General features: G+C 33.4%; 2 protein-coding genes and 1 long non-coding RNA gene across 4 annotated transcripts; 2 read left to right on the forward strand and 1 right to left on the reverse strand.

Moving 5' to 3' along the window:
• Positions 1-2,516: 2,516 nt before the first annotated feature.
• On the forward strand, positions 2,517-6,788 carry LOC124840136 (BTB/POZ domain and ankyrin repeat-containing protein NOOT2-like). 2 transcript variants are annotated; one of them, XM_047316137.2, is made up of 3 exons: positions 2,517-3,374; positions 5,291-6,252; positions 6,639-6,788. In XM_047316137.2, exons 1-3 carry the CDS (start codon positions 2,910-2,912, stop codon positions 6,652-6,654), a joined length of 1,443 nt encoding a protein of 480 aa, XP_047172093.1. In that variant the 5' UTR covers positions 2,517-2,909; the 3' UTR covers positions 6,655-6,788. The 2 variants fall into 2 exon arrangements, with proteins under 2 accessions (XP_047172093.1, XP_047172092.1); XM_047316136.2 differs by lacking the exon at positions 6,639-6,788 and having other exon boundaries at positions 5,291-6,412.
• A 1,335-nt stretch (positions 6,789-8,123) lies between these two features.
• Positions 8,124-8,771, reverse strand: LOC148194065 (uncharacterized). Its single transcript, XR_015781408.1, has 2 exons — positions 8,691-8,771; positions 8,124-8,588 (listed from the first exon to the last, which is right to left on the reverse strand). It is a non-coding gene; the product is annotated as an uncharacterized LOC148194065 (long non-coding RNA).
• Positions 8,772-10,781: 2,010 nt separating this feature from the next.
• Positions 10,782-11,344, forward strand: LOC148194066 (uncharacterized). Its single transcript, XM_088097101.1, has 2 exons — positions 10,782-10,864; positions 11,005-11,344. Exons 1-2 carry the CDS (start codon positions 10,782-10,784, stop codon positions 11,342-11,344), a joined length of 423 nt encoding a protein of 140 aa, XP_087953227.1.
• Positions 11,345-15,694: the final 4,350 nt, after the last annotated feature.

Genomic DNA, 15,694 nt, shown 5'->3' on the forward strand with positions numbered 1-15,694 from the left:
TAGTGACAATATAGTATTTAGTGAACAACACGATCATATCAAGATAATATAATTTCTATAATTTATTCAATGACATTGTAGTATTTATTGAACAAAATAGTTTTAACGCGTTTATGAAATTTGATACAAACAAATAATATAATGTTATAATTATTTAATATTTTTATCTAAGTGTGACAGACAATCAAGAAATTAAGTCTTAGAATGTGTACCTTGATACAACTTCTACATAACACTCATAATAAGTTCATCGCAAGAGAAGACACAAAATTGTAAATGTTTTGAATTTGTTAAATTATATAAGGGATGGTTGACAATTAACTCACAAATCCTTATGTGTTCCTTAAGGTGGGATCTATCAATTTGAAGAGGTGTTGAAGAATAAAATTTCATTGATAGCACTTGGAACCTCACAACCTTTGATCACTAAAGAATAAGAAATGTTGCATAATGTAAAAGTAAAAAGGAATGACCTTTTCAAAAAGAGTTCAAAGGATAAGTGCAAGTAAGATTAGCTACTTGTAGATGCTATGCAAAATAAGAATTTATGAAAAAGAGTTTAACATCTCAAGATATTCAATATATTCTCACAAAGCTATTTACATTTAATATTCAAGTGAAAATTGTTCAATGGAAGAACTCATATTCGAAGAATGGAGTTTGAATACCCTTTACAAATGGAAATAAAAGGAAACAACACATCCAAGTTTCTTTTCAAGTGCTTGAAAGCTTGCCTTTGATAAAGACACATAAAGAATTATAAATGTATTTACAACCTTCAAGCCTTCAAATGTGTTTGAAAGTGGCATATAAAGGTAATTAGACATATACATGTGCTTACTTACCTTAATAATATGTTAGTTAATATCATGCATGTGCCTTTTACTTTATTTCAATTTCAAATGTCCACTTTTTAATTTTCTAAAAGTTTCTAGAAAATTTAAGAATATTTTAATAATTTACAAATTTATTTGTTTCTTAATTTCTTCTTTAAGCATTTTTAATGTTTTCCCTTGTATTTTTCTTTACTTTCAAAATTATTTCATGCTCACATCAAATCTTCATGAGCATTTTGACACAATACATTATACTCTTTTGAAATTGAATGATAAATTTGGTGTTGCTAGTACAAGAAAGAAATGTTCATAGTGAAATGTTCTTTAGTCATAGCAAGTTGAGCGCAATATCGAATGATATTACTTAAAATGCTACTAACCTCAAGTACAACTTAGACACGTGGACAAAATATCTACATGTATTCTTCAATGATTTTATTCAAGATGCTTATAAAAGTCAATCCACACATAATCAACTAATGATTTCATGTGAACTTAATATGTGTTATGCTTATTGAATAAACTTCATTAAGTGAAATTTCTATACATCATCTAATAAATATAAAATAAAAGTATCTTCTTTGTAAACTTTTAACTTTTGTGAAATTCTCTTAGTAAAAAGTATTTGTTTTTATATTCTGTCTTTGAGAGTTATCACTAGTGCAAAAAGGAACTTTCATGACATAAAATAACAACAACTAAATAAGAAACGTTGCCAAATGAAATGTGATGGCATTTTTTAAATTCTGGCAAAGTGTAATTAATTTGGTTAACAAAATTTTATAAAATTTGTTATGTTATTATTATTTAAAAATAATAATTTGATCTTGAAATAATTTATATATTACATGTCTATGACTTTTTAGAAGCGTGATTTTCACCTTTTCAGTAGGTTTAAAATTGGATTAGTCTCAAGCTTTTACTTATTTTGTTGGTTTATATAATCAATCGATCTATTAATATTAAAAATAAAGTAAGCAATTCCTAAAGTGGGTTGACCGATTATAAATCAAGCTGGATAATTAAGAAAGTGTGTAAAGACTATAAATATTTGTCCCGAGACCATTTTTTTTTTCTTTCTACGCACCTTTTTGCTCTTTTGCCGTTATCTTACAAGTTTGTGCTTGGTTTTGGTGCTGTAAGATGGGTAAGCATAAATTTGATAACCCTGAATACATTTATATAGTCAATAAGAGATGAAATGTTTTTTTTTAATTATCAAACTGAAGTAGTAAAAAATATGCTTTGTCGAGTTTTCTTTCTTAAACAGTGATAATTTATTCTCATTATTTTTAATCATTTAACAGTATTGATAGTTTTTTTTTTTCCTATCACTTCATGTTAAGTATATCTTTTCCTCTTTAAGTCAAAATTATTATTTTATATATAAATATGTAGTATTTTGAAATTTCGTGATTATATTATGGTAGCTCTCTAAGCATTGAGACATTTCGAATCCCTAAGTAACACTGTATGCAACTTGTGTAGTCCGTGTACGTATTTCCTTTAAGATGTACGTATACGGAACACGTAATAATACACACTAATTTATGTTTATTCATAGTACACATTCATGCACACAAGGAGGTAGCTAGATAGGCATATTATTAGATTAAAAAAAAAGAAAGAAAGGAATTTAAATTTTGAATATTTATAGTTAAATTGAGAAGTGCTTTTTAAAACCCCAGCCGCCCATAACAGCCACCCAAATTGCTCTCTCTCTAAAAGGGAAATATCCATGAAAAATAGAGACACTCAACACAGGAGCAGAGAATCCCATAAAAACAACATCAACAACAACTGCAACAGTAGCATCATCGACCTCAACAAAAACAACACCAACATCAAACAAAACACCCCAACACCCTCACTCTCTTCTCTACTATTTCATCTCAATCACTCCTTCCCCTAACCCCTTTTCTCTCAGAAGTTCTTTTCATAGCCATAGATCATAGATAGGGACCAACCCTAAACTGTTGAAACACTACTCACTCACGCTGCTTACTGATAACACACTTACACGCGCACAGTACCATCAACACCATCATCATCATCATCGTCATCACCATCGCCATGTCCCTCGAAGACTCCCTAAGATCTCTCTCTCTCGACTACCTCAATCTTCTCATCAATGGCCAAGCCTTCAGCGACGTCACTTTCCAAGTCGAGGGTCGTCTCGTCCACGCCCACCGCTGCATCTTGGCCGCGCGCAGCCTCTTCTTCCGCAAATTCTTCTGCGGCCCCGACCCTCCACCCGGCCTCGACCCCGCCGCCGCTTCTCGAGCCGGCGCCGCCTCCGCTGCGCGTCCCCCCGGCGTGATCCCGGTGAACTCGGTTGGGTACGAGGTTTTCCTGCTGCTGCTGCAGTTCCTGTACAGTGGACAAGTCTCCATCGTGCCGCAGAAGCACGAGGCCAGACCCAATTGCGGCGAGCGAGGGTGCTGGCACACGCATTGCACCTCCGCCGTTGATCTCGCCCTCGACACCCTCGCCGCCGCCAGATACTTCGGCGTTGAACAACTTGCATTGCTCACTCAGGTTTATTCATTTCTCTCACTCTCTCCCTCTCTCTGCTCCTGCGATTTAGGACATGTTTCACCCTAAACACTTCTATAGAGATAAAATAAAGCTTGTTTACCTCAGAAAAAATTTCTGTATAACATTTTAGAAAAAAAAAATTATCTATAAATTAAAGTTTTTTCTTTCTTATTATTGCTTCTTTCCATAAACATGCTCATGTTTCCTTCCTTCTTTGATACCAGTCTTATGTTTTTCTCTTTCTGGGTTTTGGGAATTCGGACACTTACTGCGTCTGCTCTTTGGAAACTGGGAAGGGGTGTTTCGTTATATTTTATTCGATTATTTGATTTTTCTGCTTTATTTTATTTTATTCACACTAATTTTTAACATTCCCTTTCGATGATTCTACAAGACTGTTACCTTATGATGAATGATTGATGGAGAGAGTGAAATTTTTTGAGTCAGATTTGTGCTTTTTATTTTTATATGATCTCATGATAGCATCCCTCTCTGAAATGTGACGACTTCAGCTTTCAGTTCCACTGCATAGCTATCGATTATTCTCGTGCTTGCTTCTTCCTGTGACTGTGTTTCTTCGAAGGTTAATTCATTGCATGGTGTTTTTTGTTTGGGTTTTGTTTGAGGATGCGAAAATATTTTGGGAAAACTAAGGTAAAAACATGGGTTTATGTATGGTTATATTTACGAGTTGATGTCTTGACACTCTTGATTTCATGTAGTATATTTGAGAAACATTCTTGACCCTTTATGATGCATTTCCCAAATCAAGATAATAAATAAATACACATCAATCTTGTCTTCCCCATAGCGAGCACTCCAAATCATTTCCTTTCCTCATTTGGGTGAAAAGAGAACAAGCTAATTAAAACAGAAAAGAATTTGCTGCTCCTACATTACTTTAGCAAAATATCTATTATTAGATTTTCTCTTCCCTCTATTTTTTCATTTTGCAGCAAAAACAGTCTTAAAATTTCCAAAACTCTTCATAGAAAACTCACTAACCCGCTGTTTTCTCTGATAAACTGGCAGTTTGCATGGCATTATAAATAGATTGAGTTTCCTGATCCTTTTCTGCCTGAAACATTACTTGTTCGAATGCATATTTTCTTACTTTAAGAACCAACTTACATAATGTTTCAACAAGTTAAACCTCTTTCTAAAACCAAAAATAAATTATATGATTTCCTCATTTTCTTTGACACTCGTTTCTTCAGTTTTTCACTGCCAACCATTTTAAGGGAAAATTTAATAATCAGATAAAGTTTACATATAATTTAATAAATATTTTTCATATTGTTATGAAATTAAAGCTATAACTTCAAGGATAATTTGTATGATAAAACTTAACATTAATTGTATGTTTGATTTAGAGGAAAGATAAAGGACGAAATAAGTTGAGAAAACAAAAAATAGATAGAAAAAATAAAGATTAAATTAAATAAGAGAAGGCATCCAGCCATTTTTCTCCTCCTCTTCTTCCTGAGAGACAAACAACAAAAAGTAATTATTTCTCATCCTCTCCACTCTACCAAACATTGGTTAATGTTAGCATAATATATTCTCTGAAATTCTAAATAAACACTTTTAGATTAAAAGATAGCAAGAAAATTTTAAATTGATCTATTCAGAAGTAGGAGTTAACTTATTCACAAAGTTAATGTGTTGAAATGAAATTCATCATACAATTTCTCTATTATTTCTTTTAAACTTAAATAGGCTAATTTCAACGGGTAGGGTAGTTCATTTTATTTAATTTTTCTTGTTTCTCTCCTCTAAAAATGGTTAAGGAAATAAACTTTTGCATTACCATAATAATAGGAGAGTTTGTTAAAAAACTTTTGAAAAATAAAGAGTTAAATTTTGCATTTGAACTATGGTATAAAAACTCTTACTTTGAACTCGTTGATGGACAGAAACAACTTGCGAGCATGGTGGAGAAAGCTTCAATCGACGATGTGATGAAAGTGTTGATAGCATCTCGAAAGCAGGAAATGCAGCAGCTGTGGAGCACGTGCTCCCACCTGGTGGCAAAGTCAGGACTTCCGCCGGAGGTGCTGGCCAAGCACCTCCCCATCGACGTGGTGGCCAAGATCGAGGAGCTCCGCCTCAAATCCTCCCTTGCGCGCCGCTCCATGCTGCCGCTCCGCCACCCGCACCCCGACCTCGGGGCCGCCGACATGGAGGATCAGAAAATCCGGCGGATGCGGCGCGCTCTCGACTCCTCCGACGTGGAACTTGTTAAACTCATGGTGATGGGGGAGGGCCTGAACCTGGACGAGGCGCTGGCGTTGCACTACGCCGTGGAGAGTTGCAGCAGGGAGGTGGTGAAGGCGCTGCTGGAGCTGGGCGCGGCGGACGTGAATTTCCCGGCCGGGCCGGCCGGGAAGACTCCTCTTCACGTGGCGGCGGAGATGGTATCCCCAGAGATGGTGGCGGTGTTGCTGGATCACCACGCTGACCCGAACGTGCGAACCGTGGATGGCGTGACCCCGTTGGACATCCTGAGAACCCTAACCTCGGACTTCCTCTTCAAAGGGGCGGTCCCCGGACTGACCCACATTGAACCCAACAAGCTGAGGCTCTGCTTGGAGCTGGTGCAATCTGCAGCTCTCGTTTTGTCTCGTGAAGAAGGGAACAACCACAACAACAACGCTAACAACAGCAGCAACGACAACACTAACAACCCCAACACTTCTGCTTCTGCAACTGCAATCTATCCACCAATGAGTGAAGCGCACACCAGCAGCAATTTGGACTCGAGACTGGTGTATCTCAACCTCGGCGCCACGCCACAAATAGGTGACGATGATAGCAGCAGCCAGAGGGAAGCCATGAACCGTCATGGCTCGCAAGGTGGTGGATGTGACCCATCAATGTACCATCACTCTCATGACTTCTAGTTCTAGCTCTAGACCACTATTACTGTTATTATATATAGATATAATATGTTTGAGCTAGAGTAGCTGGTTATATAGCTGTCTGGCTAGTGGCTACCTTGAATTTTCAATTTAAAATGGAAATATAATTGAAGTTAATTTCAACTGCAACGAAGAAGAGACTGTGGACACTGTAGATTGGGTTTTTGTTTTCTGATAAACACGATCCACACTCTAAAAACTAATCTGAGAGATATGACTTTGTTTCTGGGGTTGTCAGTTGAAATAGTCATAGTGTTGATTACTCATATCACTATATGGTTGTTTAATTCTGTTTTTGGGTCTCTGGCCTACGTTGGGTGTTTGTCTGTGTTTCTTTTTGTAGGCTTTTCAAATGGTAGCAATGTGAAGTGCGGTTTCATGGGAGATGAGGATAAGCGACAAGGAGAATCTAATCACTGTAATTTTATTTTATTTTGCTGTAAAACCAAAGGGTGCATGGAGGAGACGCAGGTCAATCTTTTCAATCCCACTTCACCTGTCAACTCTTTGTTTTTTTTTATATACACTCACTGATGATGATGATGATGATGAACATGCTTAGCTAATATCACGGCCAATGCTTGTGTTCTTTTAATTTGGCTTTTCTTATTCCAATTCTTGTCCCACCTCACCCCACTTTCTCCTAACCCAAATTATTTATTTCTTTACCTTCCTTTATTTTCTGCTTCAACCTCTCATCATAGCAACTAGGATTATTTTTCCTTTTTCTTTATTTTCCAATTTAAGGTTTATATGCTTGTGGTATAGGTCAGCTTTATATCAGAGTTAAGAGATTAATCATATGAGCAGTGGCATATTTTCTTCTGATATTAATTAGTATTGGGATTTATTGTTTTCCTTTTGAGAAAAAGGTGTGGCTGTGGACAAATGGATTGGTTGTCTTGCATGAATGCTACAATGAGTGTGACCACACATGTCAAGTTAAAATATTGGCACTATCTCCTTCCATGTAATCCTCTTTTTGTCCCCTTGCCTTTTGTAGGCTCTTGGAGATAAAATAAATACTTTACAGCTAAAAGCAATTACATTAATAGTAATATCTTTTATCATTGCTAATTTTTGTCTAAGTTCATAATTAGTAGTGGGTCAGGGAACATTCTTGAATTTTACTCCATAATTAATTTTCTGCATGTAAATAGATAAGCTATACGCATCCCGAGTTGAGTACGTGTTCTTCTGAAAACATTTACAAACCCAAATTATCAGGTAATTAATACATGAAAAATTGTGCAGCAGATGCATATCTAAAACTAAAGTTACTTTTCTTTTTGGGTCATCTATGAACTCAAATAATATACTTTTTGTATTTGTATACATATACTTATAATTATACCCTATCTGCCATAAATATGCAACTGTCCAGTGATTCTATTTATTAGAAAAAAGATTTGATACACTTGAACAGTTCAACCATCACTTCTATTACTGTTCCAATATAAACATGTATGCATCTATTCGTGATAAATGCTTAGACCAAATTACTTTGGTAAGGTCATAGAATAATTTATTTATCAAACATATACTGGTCTTGACTATGCATAAACTGTGTCAGTATTTATATTTTGCATTTATCAGTTTGTGTATTTTCTCCAACTTTCTAATGCAGTGACATTTTTCTCTATGGTAGCTCTAGTTGCATTCAGCCAATAAATTTTTACTGATGAGTGGGGGAACTTTGATGATAATCAGTGTTTATAGATGTTTTTTTGAATTGGATAAAGCTATTAGTTTAAAGAGTTGGGAGCAAACAGTATAAACTGTACTTGTACAGAGTTTGGCAGAGATCTAGGACAGAAAAGTACATGACTTTAACTAAAACTAGGGCATTAATGGATCACTGATATTAGCAGTTTGGACTGTATAGAAAAAGCAGAGAAGTGACTACTCATTAGTATGCCTGAGATTTTGGTAATCATGATTCACCTGCTAGTTTGCTTGTGTTTTTTAATGTCAAAAGGTGAATAAATTAACCCTTTTGCATCTTCTCAGCAGCAGAAGAAAAGAGATTCTGGGATGGAAAACCTTGACATGTATACACTGAACAAGAAAACATAAGGCTAATACGATAACATTTGAATTAAACAATAATAAGGTTTTCTTTCTGTTCATCTTCCCGTACAATCTTTTCCCTGTCTGAAATCTCAGTCTTCTCTTTATTGTGATGGTCAAAACCACACCGTGCAGCAGTTCCACACCTATCAGAACTGTTGTCACATGCTTTTCTTTTATCTGTTAGGACCTTTGAACCCAACTCCAATACCAAGTTCATGTCCTGCAAAGTCAAGTTTGAGATTGGAATAAGAGTTTCCAGAACAACAGTGACAGCGAAATCTACAGTGAGATTCAGACCATGAAGCCATGAAGAGATGCTTACTATTAATAGGTGGCAGGGTGGGGTGGTTGGTAATGGAAGGTTTCGAAGAAAGGAAAGGTAAGGAGGTTGTGATCAGGGTGGGAATGGGTGCTTTTTATCATGGTAGGGTTATAAGGTATAAGATGATAAATCAAATTAAACTAAATTATTTTTTAAAAACTAAATCAAAATCTATTACAATTTATTGGGTTGAATAATAGTCTTTTTTAAACTAAAATATTTCTTAATAATAATTTAAGTAATTTAATTTAATTTAGTTAATTTGTTATGATAAAACTCAGTTTAATTCTTTTAAGTTGTTATTATTATATGATTTAGTGCAATTTTGCCGAATTGTTTTCTAGTTAGATTTAATTTTAAATAATTCAAATTCATGATTTTTTTTTTCATTTTTATTTATTGAGATTATTGTGACAAGGTGGTTCATACATAGGTAGGTAAGTGAGAGAATGTTTATTGAAACGTGAGGTAACTTATTAAATGTTTTAAGTATATATTTAACTGATTTATAAACTGATAAAATTTAGAGATTGTACTTGAACTTTTTAATTGAAATAAAGTTTTATTTGATTAAAACAACAAATGAATATTTATTCAAGTCAACATCTATTACACTAACATCAATGAGAGGTCATGAATTTTCTCTTTTACTTTTTTATATAAATGTTTTAACTTTTCTCTTCATATCCTTTTTTATTTATACAAGAATAAAAGTTCTTACTTTACTTTTAGAGGAAGTCATTCTCCCATTAAGAGTTATTCTGATCTTCAATGTAACTTTCTTATCTAGGAACCTTTTTCTCTAATAAGAAAATCACATGTTATAACATGCTTTGACGAGACATCTTATTATTTTTTATCATAATTATATTAATCTTAATTTAGTTTTTTTAACGTTATTTAAATAGTTAACAATATAGTAAATAACATGACACAATTTATCTGATGTGGAGGGGAACTTCCTTTTCTTTAACATGTATATCTTCACGGAAATTTTCATTATTTTTCTTTCTCAAACCAACCCTCCATCTTTCATCATTTCACTCTACACTCATACTACCCTTTTATTGTAAAATAGAAAAATCAAAGAACCCACTGAAATTTATCTCTATGTTTCCTTATCACCACATATTCAAGATTTCATATGAAAACAAAGGGGGAGCAGGGGATGTGCATAGGATAGGATGGCAAAAAAGTCTCGTAAGCATATAAAATTCGCGATGAATAATATAAACACGTTGGGCGTAAGTATTAATACTATGAAACACACGGATATATGTTATCCGTAAAAAATAAAAATAATATTTTAATTTATATTTTATTTAATTAAATTAAATTTAAAATAAAATTTATTTATATTTTATTAGATTAAATTTAATTAAAATTAAGTTTTAACTTATATTTTATTTTATTTATATTAAATTTTATATATATTTTTGTACTTTTGTTTAAATTTTATTTGAAAATGTATAAAATATATATTTTTTAATATTTGTAGGTACCCGTAGGTTTTAAAATATCCATAGATTTTTTAAAACGGGTACTTGCATTGCTAGTGAGTGGATTGCGGATGGATTTTTCATTTTGTGGGTTGGATTGCGAGTAGACATTATCCGTACTTAACCCGACTCGTAATCCCAATATGTGTGTGGGCAGCAAAACCGGTGGTTCGTTTGCAAAAATTTCAATGATGCCGATAATATTTCCAGTCAAAGGTGTCCTTGGTCGCAAGCATAGAAGAGATTCAGAGTGCTTCTCCTTGCACCTCACCCATCTCACCCTACACCTCACCCATCTTACCCTACACCTCCTTATTCTTTCATATTTCCAACTGTGCCCCTATAATCTTTTGACTGCTTTTTTTATTTGACCCATTCAACAATTAAAAAAAAGGCACTAACCCCTTCCTCCTCTGCCTCTCTTTCCCAAACCCTACACCCCCTTTCTCCTTCCTTCCTCCTCTGTCACTCTTTGCTGCATTTCATATTCCCAAACCCTACACCCCCTTTCTTTCTCCTCTCTTCTCGGAAAGTACTCCTCCCCTCCTCCCTCATTTTACTTGTTGCAGTCTCACACTTAATTCTCACAAACATGTTCTCGTTTGGTGGCTGTGTCGTGGGAGCTCTTGCAATGGTGGTTGTGCGGTTGAAGACCTTGTCGTACTTGGAAGTGCGGTTGAGAGGCTGCCGGAGTTAGAGATGTTGTTCATGGTAGTCACACTTGGGAGTCTGGTTGACGCTCGCTACACTTGGAACTGCGATTGATGTTCACCGTAGTTGGAATTGCGGTTTAGGGTTTTTTTTCTTGCTCCTAGGCGTGGCGCCGTGGCCTCCTCCGCTTACATCCACATCCGTCGCGACTTCGACTACCAGAAGGTCCTGCAGGTGTCGCTTCTAGTCGACAACATCTTCGTGGTGCTGGTCTCCGCCTTGGGAATCATGGGGTCGTTGTACCGTGTCAACACGACGCTCTATGCCTACCTCTTCATCACGTTCGCGCTCATCGTGGGCCTTGCCATCAACGGTGGCCACAACAACGACTTCCTCATTTTGTTTTTTCAGTCTGGTTGTTATAAGCCACTAGCGTATTGTGGGTTCATAATGGAGAATGGTACGTTTTGGGAAGTGCCAAAAAAAGGGTCCAGCAGTGAATAATTTTGTGTGCACCACTTGGAACAACAGAGAAGATTGGTTGGAACATCATTAAACTTTTTCATAATCTAATAAATGAAAGGCAAAAATGTCTATTGGGAGGTGCAGGTTGAGATGGGTGAGGTGCAGGGAGGAACAACCAGAGATTCAAGCCTCGTGGAGGAAAAAGAAGAAAGCATTGGTAGAAGCAAAAGTCATTGGTGGCAACGTTAGTCAAAGCTGCAAAGGTGAGAAGAAGAAAATGAAGTAACAATGCTGGTGGGACCTCTAGTGGTGGTCAGTGTCACCGTCGGTGACCTTAGCTAGGTGAAGTAGCCGTGAATGAGGGAAGTTCTTATATAGCCTCATGGAACACTATTTTCCTCTATTTTGATTTAAAACTAAAAATTCATATCACATAATAAATAAACGATACATGTAAGATAAAACAGACTACGTGAGACAAATTAGGTCATTCTTTTCACTATGTTGTTAACTATTTAAATAGTGTTACCAAAAAAAATTAAATTAATTAAAATTGATAAAAAAATTGACGAAAATTGGACTTAATTGAATAAGAAAAGAATATAACGAAATTGAAGAACTAATAGATAAATTAGATCACCTTGTTCACTATATTGTTAACAAACATTGTTAATATTTAAGTTATCATGAAGCATAAAATCATTGAAAGTATATTTGAAACACTTAACACATCTTGTAAATTAAGTAATTATAATTTATATAAAATTAACAAACAACTTAAAACCTAGTGATGGAATAACATTATTTAGTCGAATGTCTTTAAAAGTCGATGCTAGTGAATTAATGTCTATAATTTTAGAGTTTGATTCATTTGCATAACAAATTTGACACTATTAATTAATTAAGGTCAGATTTTACAAGTTCGTGTCAACCAAAAATTGACACTAAATGTTTATTTTCTTGTAGATTTTAATAAGGCTAAATTGAATTTATATCACAATTACATCAAAAGTAAGAAGGTGAATAATGAGTATACTTATTTCAAGTGTTACGCATCGTAAAAAAACAAAGACAAATTTTACCAAGATCTAAGAAATATTATAGTACAACACGAATACTTTTGAAATGTAAAAAAATTTCATTATAAGAAAAAGTAAAATTAGCTTCCTAGTATTAGTATCAACCAAGTTTTTTTAATATTATACTTAATTTAGTTGACTCTAACACAACACAAAAGGTTAATTTAAAAAAAAATAGTTAAAAATAGTAAAATTATTTTTAATTCTTTTAATAAATAAATATTTTTGTTAGTGTGAATTTATCTTACATTAATAAAGTTCGTTGAATGTTAGACTCTGACCGACTTTGTAGTCGACCTTAATCCGATGAAAAATATTAATTTTTTTTAAGAAAAAGTTTAAAAAATAAAATTATTTTTAATCACTTTAATAAGTATTTATTTAGTGTAGAATAAGAGTTTACTTAGTTTATGGTAATATAGTTCGCTTAATGACACTAATTTATATGTTGTGAATCTATGAGATTTCATGAGAAAGAATAGGAAACGTAGATTATTTTTAATCTAATGATCTAAATTTCAAAATGATAAATTTCTTTACTCCCAATTTTTCTCTCTTACTTTTTATGTAAAATCTTCTCATACCTATATATGCTTCATTCATATTCATAAATCTCCACACATCAACATTCATTTTTTCATCGACACTCGTATCTTTCATTCACACACATATTCTTTGTCCACACTAATATGTTTCGTCCACATACATTTTATCTCCTCTTTTTTTCATAGCATTGGTCATACCAATGCAAATTAAAATAATATTAAAAATAGATTTTATTTACCATAATGAAAATCATGGTAAGTGATATGTGAATATAAAGTTTATTTATACGTTATATATACAAAAGTTTTCAACCTGCCAATGCGTAAAAAGAGCTAAAGAGACGAGTTATCAATAAAGCATTTACAATAATGCTTGCTATAGTAGTCAATTCCCATTACGATGCATGAACTGCTAGGTTTTATGATATATGTATCTACACTAGCCCTTAGAATTAATGCATGCAATTGTACTGGATATGTTCTGTGTCTTGTCTATTCAGTAAAAAGAAAAAGGAAAAAAGCATTTAATAATTTGTTAAAACTATATAATTATTTAAGTAGCTTTTCAGTACAGAAAAATGATTGTGGTTTCGATTTATTACTATAGGTAGAGATAATACAGAAGTGGACATGGTACGAAACGACCTAATTACATAGGCATTTTCCACATCTTTGGTCTGTTATTTACAACTTGTCTTTGGTTGGTCACCCAAAGTAGTAACACTAGTTGAAGCCATTTAATAAAAATATCTTACTTTTTTTCTTCTCTCCAAAGCAAAATATGTGGTTTTCCACTCTCAATTATTCTCCTTAAAAAATGTTTTGTAATTTGAATAGGGCATGATCTATGTAAGTGCAAGTATGGCATGGTCCATTCCATGTTATGGTATTAGCTTCCACAACGTTAGTGGTGTCCATTACTTCTTTTACTTTTCCTTCACAAAGATATGCATGCAAACAATTGTACATACATATATAATCGGATTCTCGACAACATACTATTAAACAAATTGTCTGTTGGTAAATGAAATACCATGTTTAGATATCTAAAACATCTAAACATTTAATTGTTAATTGTTAAACTTTAATTTAAAATTGAAATTAGTCTATATCTCAAATTTTTATATAATTTCATTATTGAATTTTAAAAATGAATAGTTTTTTTAATTTAACTGCCTTCAAAATTTTGTTGACATACACACTATTTGATATATTCCATTATAAAACTTAATCTAAAATATTATTTAACACTAAAAATAATTAAAATTATTGAATTAAAAATATTATATTTATTTATTTTTAAGTTTAGAGATCAAAATACATTAAAATTTAAAATATAAACAAATTTTAATTTTATATATCTAAATTTAGAGATTAAAAACATATTTAATCTAATTTTTTTCATACACGTTGGCAAACTACTGCCCTCTACATTTTTTTCATTAAATTTAGAATTAATTAAAATAATAATATTTACGTCAATTGAAATTATAGCTGTAAAAAATGACATTTATAAATCAAATTGTATGTAGTTTCATACACATTAAAATAAAAATATGTATGAAAATAATTAAAAGTATACATAATAAAAAATTGTTATATTATTGACAAAATTTTATCAAAGAAGATTAATTATTAATAAAATATAATTTATTGATAAATTTTATTTATATATTTTAAAATTTTAATTACCAATAAATATATATGTCAGTAAAAATAGCTAAACCTACAAAAATATTTATCAATAAATTTTATTGATAAAATAGGTGTTAAAAGTTTTTGCTTTAAATTTTAATTAAGTTATGATAAAATTCATTATTAAGTCATCAATAATTTTAATTTATCATCAAACTTTTGTAAATCAATAAATCTATTCTTTTGTTATAACAATATGAAATATAATAATACTCATTATTAGGAAGAAATAGTTAAAATATATAAATTCTTATCAAGCGCGACCATTGTGAGGTAAAAGTGTAATATTTTTAAGAAACCGAATTTCTACATATGAAGATTGATCACCAAATTTTTAAAGGAGATGAGTCCAATGGTATGCTTGGACTTTTTCTAAATTCTCTTATTCATATTTGTACTCGAGTATAAGGTTTGGGGACGTTCTACGCTCAAAACACTCCCTGTTGTGCCGAAAACAGGGCAAACCTTGATGACTGAACGGACGTTGAAGATTGGACGGGCCACGTAAATACTTCAAGCGCTCCAAGTTGTAGAAGACCGAACAGTTACCTGTTTGTTGAGGACTAGACGTGCTGGCGAAGACTGAATGGGCTCTCTCCTCTTCTTCGTATCCCAGTTGTAGTATTTGTTCTCCCTCCTCGTTCTCCAAGTCGGGCGGACACCTGTCAAAGGCACTCCGACACTCAAGTCAGTAAAGTGACCGAACGGTTATTATAGCAAGTAGAGCATGTATTATGCAACCTGGTGGAAAGTCATACCTGAGACCTTTATTTATATTGGTTAATGGGCTTTTACCTTTCGTGGGCCTGATAACGGCCCAATCATACCTTAATCTCCATTAGGGGCTTTAATGAGCTATTATCGTTTGTAATCTAATCATGCGGTCTGTTTGGCCGGGATGATCGGTTAGTATGGGTGGTCGGCCGAGGTAACTGGCCTGGTGTTGGCCTAAGAAGAACCGTTCGGTCTTAGGAATAGCCGTTCGGTTTGGACCATATGGTCGGCCAGAATGATTGGCCTGGTGTTGGCCTAAGAAGAACCTTTCGGTCTTAGGAATAGTCGTTCGGTCT

Source organism: Vigna umbellata, chromosome 8 (genome assembly GCF_029865625.1).
Source record: "Vigna umbellata cultivar VRB3 chromosome 8, Vumbellata_1.0, whole genome shotgun sequence".
NCBI classification, from domain to species: domain Eukaryota; kingdom Viridiplantae; phylum Streptophyta; class Magnoliopsida; order Fabales; family Fabaceae; genus Vigna; species Vigna umbellata.